The following is an 8114-nucleotide window of genomic DNA, read 5'->3' as shown; positions in this document are numbered from 1 at the left end:
TTTTGAAAATTCGTAAACACACTGAATTTTGGAATAAGTCGAAAATGTTCAATCCGAAATTGCAATTGTTCATCTAATAGAAAGAATGTGTTTATTGCACTATTTTCCATGGAATCAACTAGATGTTAAAACATTTTGAAATTTGAATATTCATAAATATTCATTCCGAAATTGCAAACGTTAAATCAACAATAGCACGTGTTCATTAATCATTATACTACAATGTTCATTGAAAATATAAACTGGATTTTTTTTTTATGTTTTGTAACATATCTGGAATGAAAAAGTTGAGAAAAGAGAAATTGAGATGAATCTCTCAAAATATAACAAAACGGTACCATTTTATACCATGTCCATTTAAAGTAAGGTACAACCATATGCACCTTTGAATTGCCGATTTTCTGTCTCTCCTACTTTCCTCTTGTGGTAAAGTATGGGGACACACTACTTTGGGTGTGAGGCTATAGTAATGAATCGGCCATGGCGATTGATACCACATGTGAGACTAAAAGGCAAATTAAGTTGGGTGTAAATAGCTCCTATATTTCACACAATGCAAACATACATGTTCAACCACTATTGTAAATAACAAAGTATAACAAACAATACTAAAAACAAGGAGAACAATCACTGGCGCCAACAAGTACTGGCCACATTTGACTCTAATTAACAAACAATTAGAATCCTAAAATCATTAATAAAATAATAGAAACACATGTAATTGACATGAATAATCCCAACTTTCATCGGCCTTCTCAAAATAACCCCAACTTTATATTATTTTAGAATAATCCCAACTTTAGGGTGTAGCTTCTCAAAATAATCCGAAGTATTAATTTTCAACGTCTTATAGACCTAAAATGGATTAGTGCGGGAAAGGAAATAGATAGTTTGGCTTATTTTGAGAAGGTCCTCTCAAAAGTTGGGATTATTTTGGAATAATTTAAAGTTGGGATTATTTTGATAAGACCGATGAAAGTTGGGATTATTCATGTGAATTTTTCCCTAATATTAAGCAACTAACTTTGAAACAATTTATATTCAATAAGAATCTCTCTCACGGAATTTTTAGGGCTACGACTACGGCTAGGGCTTCTTCGTTTATTGCTTCTTCTTTCGTCGGTGAAATTTAGGGAACATGATCGTCGATGTTGACCCTCTGGTGAATATCAAGTGTATGATGGTTAGGTTGTCGGAATCCGCAATTGAAAAGTGAAATTTTGTAGTTTGATTAGTTCGAATTTCTGATTTAGAGTGTGTTTGATTCAACTTATTTTGTCTTATCTTATCTTGTATTTTCTAAAATAAGTAAAATCAAATCTTATCTGATCTTATCTTATCTTATTTTTTCTCTGAAATAAGTTAAACTAAGTTGAACGGAACAGAGTCTTAATCACCATTGTTGAGTTATGTAATCTATTTCTCTTCCATCTTTCTTCTTCTCTTACATTTAAACGGAGCTTGGGAGGCAAAGGGATTTGATTATTACATCTTCTTTTCCTTACAAATTTTTTCCTTTTATACTAGATCAATTCATTTTCAATATGCGGTAATGTATTTTTTGATTTCAAAGAGAAATTAATTGAAAGCAATTGAGTTGCATGTATGGTTATCGAGTTTCGAGCTCAATCGAGCGAGCTCGAGCTAACTCAAGTCAATTAGACTTTCTCCTATTAAAAAAGAATTCGCCGACAATTTTTTTTTTTGGTGAGATAAAAGGCACTCATTTAAAGGAATAAGGAATATTTTTCAATGAGTTTCATAAAATTTGATTCCTGTACCTTATGAATATGAGGTGGGAATCAATTCCACCACTCCACCATCTCAACCTCAATGCGCGAGCAATTAGACTTTGCTCAACTCGGTCTATGGGCGTATGGCACAAATCTAGACTGAGACTTTTATCACTTTGACAAAAACAAGGTAGGGAAGTATCACAAGAGGCGCGTGAGTAATGAGAGTGGACTTTGATATTTGAACATTTTTATAATTATACCAACTTTGTCACGTAAAAGCAAAGCTAAATTCTGTGTTATCAATGAAAATTAATAAACTAATCTTCCTCTGTCCCTGTTGCAATTATCTACATTCTTTCAGTAACTTTCCTTTTCTTTATATCTCTCATCTCATTTGTTCAAAACGCTCAAAAATTCGTGTGCTTGATAAAATTAGCAAAGGGGAAGCAAAGGAGAGAAGGGTTTTTCCATGGCTTCAACTTTGCTGTTGGTTATTGTATTTGTGCTCAATTTAATTGCTTTTGCTCTTGCTGTTGCTGCTGAACAAAGGAGAAGTACTGTAAGTTTTTTGAACTCTTTTTCTTTAAAACATGCTCTTAAAAGAATATAAAGACATTTGTTGTTACATATGCTTCTTTTTATTGTTTGCTGGGTTCAAATTTGTGCCACTGTTGCTTTGTGTTTTTCTTTTGGTCTGTTGATTTATTGTGGGTCTTAAGAAATAGCTAGTTTTGGTTGTTTTTGAGTAAGATATTGTACATCTTGATCTTCTTTTATTCTGCTAAAGGTTGGATTTTTGCAGGGTTCTTGCTGTCTGAATTTGTTTATGTATTTTGTTTCAAAAGAAAAAAAAAACAAAGTTATTTTCTTTGGTTTTATAGTGGGATTTTTTCTTGTTGGGTTTTGTGTGGGTATTTCTGTTTTGAAGTGTTTTTCCTAGCATCCTCTTCTTAAAAATAATAATTGGAACATATTTTTGATGGTCAGACCTCTTGTTTGCATGGGCTGTTTAGTTTTGTTAGAGCAATTGGTAATAATTAGAATTAATTAGGGAAGAAACATATAAGATGAATTGAGAAATTGGAAACAAGAAGACACAAAATCTGGAAGCTGGGATTAGTCTTCAAGCAGTGGAAACATGGAGATTATGTTGTATTGATGTAGAATTAGTATTTGCAAGAGAAAACTTATGAACCCTCTTTTGCTAATTCTCACTCACAAAGGATTAGCAAAGAAGACCTTCTCTTAAACTCTAGTTTTTGGCTCTCAAATTCTCTCTTTATAGCCTCTTATAAATGTCCAAAGCTATCTATACAAGGGTTTAGTAAATGACATTCTATTCGTGTCCGTAAACAAAGGTTTCCGACTGTCCAGACGGGCGTGAAAAGTGTCCTCCCCAGCACATAGTCTAGGTTCTTAGCCAGAACGTCCGAGCAAGCAATCCTCTAACCTGGGTCAGGCTGCCTGCCAGTTGATATTTTGGGAAGTAGTGAAATTGAAGGGATGATTGCTGATTGAACAATAGAAGAATGGAAATATGGAGCCTCAGAAGTGAGAGTTTTGGTCTCAGGGAGAGTGTTGTTAAGGTGTTAACCCACACGTGAGCTTGTCCCATATTGAAGAAAAAGAGAGAATGCCTAAGATATAAACTTAATGGGATACTCCTATTGCCAATTGGTTTTAGGATGAAACCTCATCCGGGCTTGTGTGTCAGTGTGTGGTCACTTTCTCCTCCAGTGTGGGTCTGTATGTGGAGGCTCAATGATGTATTTGTAATATATCTACATGGCTAATAAATTTATTTCATCGGAAACATAAAAGGCTTTTAGCTTTGGGTCCTAGCAGTCCTGGCCCTAGGCATAGGCGCGTAGCACTTTCTGGCTAGGCCCAATGTCGGCTCTGAATGCAAACCTACCTGGGAAGATGTCAGGTTTAAGAACCTATTATATAAATATAACTGTGGTCTGTACTATACGTCATTGAGCTCTGACGGATTTCTGTTCAGCGAGCTGATTCTACATTTCTACCTTCCAGTCTTACTCCTTTTCTCTTTAACTCCTTTTCAGCCTATATATGTTTCAATGCTTGTATATTTGGTTGTCTGAAGTTCATTATTGACCTAGTTCTGTCCTGTTTGTTTATTCTTTGTAAGCTTCAAGTTCTGCTACTTTAGTTACTTCACATATATGGAAGCTTGCATGAAAGTATAAATAGCTTCAAAAGTAAGTCAAAACTAGGGTCTTCCATAATACTGCTGTCGATATTCTAGTTTAAGAAGAGGAGTTTATAAATACATCACGTTTTGGAACTTGAACTCTTGAAGTAAGAAATTTCTAGTTATTGTTATAGAATGGTAATTTATAGATCTCATTTAAGATAATATTGAGATAATAGGCAAATGCGACTGTAGATGAAATTTTAGAAGCTGATCGTCGTTAATGCTTTTTTTATTAAGCAACCCAAATTCTTTAGTCCTCAACTCAACAGCCTTGAGATGTATGTGTCCTTATTTGCATCCATATTAACTTTTAATCTGTTCTTTTGCTTTCTTTTCAGTTTATTATTAAGTGAGATGCTGCTAAGTGCTAACTGATCATCACATTTTTTTATAATTGGTTTTTAAGCAAATTTGTTTTCTGTTAATAGTGCGCTTTGGAAATCTTCACGTTGTCTATTATGCTTCGAGTCAACTTGTTATGTTTTGATCAGAATTGTGCTTATAAATCTTCGATCTCTTTGATAAGTACCCTTTGAACTAAGTAGAAGTCCTATGGCCTGGTTTTCAAAATTTAATTATTCTAAGGCAACTTTTATGCCACTTTTCCCTTGTGGCTTTTTGTACTGGTGTGAGTGTGTGTGAGTATCAAGTATGTGAGTAATTTGAGGATAGTATAAAGAGCATATAATGTAAATTTCATGACAGAAATTTTTTCATTGTGATACACTAGATGGTCTCTCATAAGGCATAACCCCTTCATATTAGTGGATGTTGTCTAGCGTAGTTGGTAAAAATCTTGGAGGTTGGTATCTAAGACTGGTGATCAAAGCTAGTTTATATATGGCATGGATTTTTCCATTGTTAATGCTCTACCAAAAAGATTTAAAATTAAGTTAGATTTCTTCTGTGCAAACTATACTATTTCATTTTTAGAGCTTTTTAGTTTCAAGAACTCATAATTTTTTCTCTATGGACAGGCCAATGTTGTCACTTCTGGGACTGAATCCTACTGCCAATACGATTCAGATGTATCAACAGGTTTAGGTGTTGGGGCCTTTATACTCCTCCTGGCTACTCAACTTCTTGTAATGCTGTCTAGCCGATGTCTATGTTGTGGTAGAGGTCTGAGACCTGGTGGTTCCAGGTCATGGGCAATTATACTGTTCATTACCTCCTGGTATGTACTTGTTCAAATCAAAGTGCGGACTTTGGTAGCTTCTATCTATGCATGGTACTAAGCAGGGCTGTCTTCTGCATATTTGGTGGACCTGTGCTTAACTGCTAATTATACACTAGAAACTGGGTCCTAAATTTACAAATGTAAGGAAAATATAAGATAAATATATATCCTATAAAGAAAATACAATTTTGAAGAGTAGAACAATGTGACTAAAAAATTTGATGGATTTCAGATATTAGGACCCTTTAAGATGAGCCGATGAGGGCCCTTGTGTCATAGACTTGTAGGTCACTTGCACATTCTCTTAAACAGCCCTAGAACTAAGGAAAATTTCCAATCTATGTTTTGCTTTATTCATGCCTATGCAATTTATACTGTCAATGAAATAGATTGCTCTCCATGTTCAATTTGATGGTTTCTGTGATAATTGTCACTAGACTATAAAGTATCAAGTGCTGAGTTTTGATGGTTTTACACATCTATCTATCTTCTGCTCGAAATAGTGTAATGGAGCTGGTTGCAATTTAGATCCTATTCATGGCATTGCGTCATGCTCCTAGTTGCATGTTCTTTTCATTACACATGCATGTTCTTTTTATCGTATATACACTTCTTTTTATAAATTTATTTGCATGTTTTTTCTGGCAAAAAGGATTTGGTTTTAAATTTACATGTTTTATTTCATGATGCACGCTTGTGCTTATAATTTGAACAAAAAACATATTTGGTGTAATGAAAAGAAGTAAAGAACCTGCAAATGGCATCATGCTCTTAAGTGGAGACATCCGAGGAACAGAAAATATACGAAATTGTATTTAACCCAGACATAAATTTGTGATCCCGCCTGAGTTTTAAAAAATATTATGTCTGTCTTTTACATGCCAAAATATTTCCTAGTCATTGGGTAAATCTTGTGTTGGCAATGTTTCAGGGTGTTTTTTTTTATCGCGGAGGTATGTCTGCTTGCGGGTTCTGTAAGGAACGCCTATCACACCAAATACAGGAGTGTCTTACATAGCCCACCTTCTTGTCAGACCCTTAGGAAGGGGGTTTTTGCAGCCGGTGCTGCTTTTACAGTCTTTACTGGCATAATCTCTGAGCTTTATTATGTTAGCTACTCCAAGGCCAGTGTAGACAACGCGCCTGCCCACGTTGGTGACACAGGCGTGCGCATGGGCAACCTTTAGCAGTTTAGCTGATGCTCATACTGTTCTTGTAAACATATCGTGTTGATGTAGGTTTATCATCTTGTAGTTTCATGGTGAATGTCATTGGTAGCTGCTACTAAGAACAATCATGATCGCTTGTCACTAGTTCTACATAATTAGGCTTCAGATTGATCTTGTTGCTTTACTCTAGAATTCAAATGTTGGTGTACATTCCTGTTCTTTGAATGCCTTGTTGTTGTAGTACTTTTGGTTTTATGTAAAAATACAAAACTGTGACTTGGCATTGGAGATGTTTGAGTTGTCACTTAAGGAGGTTTTTGTTCATGGGTGAGGATTCCTTGCCCATTTCAGAACCAGAGCCGGCAAACATTGCTGTCAGCTGAGTTTAACTCTACGCTGCGCCTGCCGGCTGGAGAAGCTGATCCCTTGACAGGGATGGCGTGCTGTATGTGTAGTGAATGACTAGTGTATGACATATGGATTATGGGCTAATGAATGATACATGAGAATGGCAAGAATCTAAAATAAGATATCTAAATGTTTAAATATGAGTCTATATAGATACAGTAAAAGGTTTCTGCTCCAGTGTTTCATTGTTTTCTCAAAAAGGAAAGCTAGAACTAAGGTTGACATTAAAGAAAATATTTCCTATTCCCTCCAACCCAACGATTGTCACAGCAAACCCCTCATCGTTTACTTCAAATGGTGCCTCTACACCAAGTACCATCGAAGTGGCAACTACTTGCTCGTCTGCGGCTGATGGCCGGTGCCACCGGGCGATACTTCGAGTTCTGTCAAGCATAGTTTACATAATTGGATTGGCTATATCTAGGCTAATAGGTGAAGGTGACAACCTCGTTGTCATCAATGTTCTTTGAATTTTCTTCCGAGAACGTATTGTGTCGGACTCGTCCGACCATAATCTTTGGTCGGACGACTTTCAGGTGGTTCCAATTTTTTTTCAGTTAGTCTTAATTTTTTTTCAGGTAGTCTTCATTTTTTTTTCAGGTAATCTTCATTTTTTTCAGGTAGTCTTCATTTTATTTTCAGTTAGTCTTCTTTTTTTTTCAGTTGGTTTTTGTACTTCAGTTGGACTTACTTTGGGTTTCAGTTGGTCTTTATTCTTTTTCAGGTAGTCTTCATTTTTTTTCAGGTAGTCTTCATTCTTTTTCAGGTAATCTTCATTTTTTTTCAGGTAGTCCAACTGAAAAAAACAAAGTCCAACTGAAACAAAACAAAGTCCAACTGAAAGAAACACAAAGTCCAACTGAAAGAAAACAAAGTCCAACTGAAACAAAAAAATAACCAACTGAAAATGGAAAAGAGGAAAAGAATGAAGACTGAAATTAAGAATTTCATGAAGAAAACTACCAACCTCAATTTGTTGTCACTCGCCACCTTTTCTTCACTCTCTTTTTTTTTCATAATTTGTTTCAAGTTTTATTACTGAGGAGGGAAGATTACATTGCTATTGATACCAGAGGGTTCGACATTCCAGAACATGGGAAAGTCATCACTCCCTCACTAAAACCATTATAGTATCCCCATTAGGCTGCTATTATGAGAGAGATCTCACAGGAGATAAAGCATTGTAATCCATACATGAAATCTAAACATGAATAATTCACAACCAGGCAATAAAATCATTCTCGCGTCTAAGACCTTGCTTCGCGAGAGCGTCAAACAAAAAAGAGAGACGAGAAGAACAGTGGGTTTGGTTTGAAACTTTGAATATAGGCTCAAACATGATTTGAAGGGGCATCGAAGAGAGAAGGACAGTGAATGTCTTTGTGAAGCTTGGAAGTAGAGCA

General features: G+C 35.5%; 1 protein-coding gene across 1 annotated transcript; it reads left to right on the top strand.

The window, feature by feature from the left end:
- The first annotated feature begins 1988 nt into the window (after positions 1–1988).
- LOC104900752 (hypothetical protein) lies at positions 1989–6591 on the top strand. The gene is made up of 3 exons (XM_010688256.4): positions 1989–2295; positions 4932–5131; positions 6066–6591. The coding sequence occupies exons 1-3, from the start codon at positions 2206–2208 to the stop codon at positions 6319–6321; spliced, it is 546 nt and encodes a 181-aa protein (XP_010686558.2). The 5' UTR covers positions 1989–2205; the 3' UTR covers positions 6322–6591.
- Positions 6592–8114: the final 1523 nt, after the last annotated feature.

Source organism: Beta vulgaris, chromosome 8, assembly GCF_026745355.1.
Source record: "Beta vulgaris subsp. vulgaris cultivar EL10 chromosome 8, EL10.2, whole genome shotgun sequence".
NCBI lineage: Eukaryota > Viridiplantae > Streptophyta > Magnoliopsida > Caryophyllales > Amaranthaceae > Beta > Beta vulgaris.
Note: the sequence above shows the minus strand (reverse complement) of the source record. Positions and strands in the feature narration are given on the sequence as shown.

Coding starts and splice junctions, on each gene's coding strand:
- LOC104900752 (XM_010688256.4), top strand. CDS start 2,206: ATGGCTTCAACTTTGCTGTTGGTTATTGTATTTGTGCTCAATTTAATT. Junction 2,296..4,931: donor CTGAACAAAGGAGAAGTACT/GTAAGTTTTTTG, acceptor CTCTATGGACAG/GCCAATGTTGTCACTTCTGG. Junction 5,132..6,065: donor ATACTGTTCATTACCTCCTG/GTATGTACTTGT, acceptor GCAATGTTTCAG/GGTGTTTTTTTTTATCGCGG.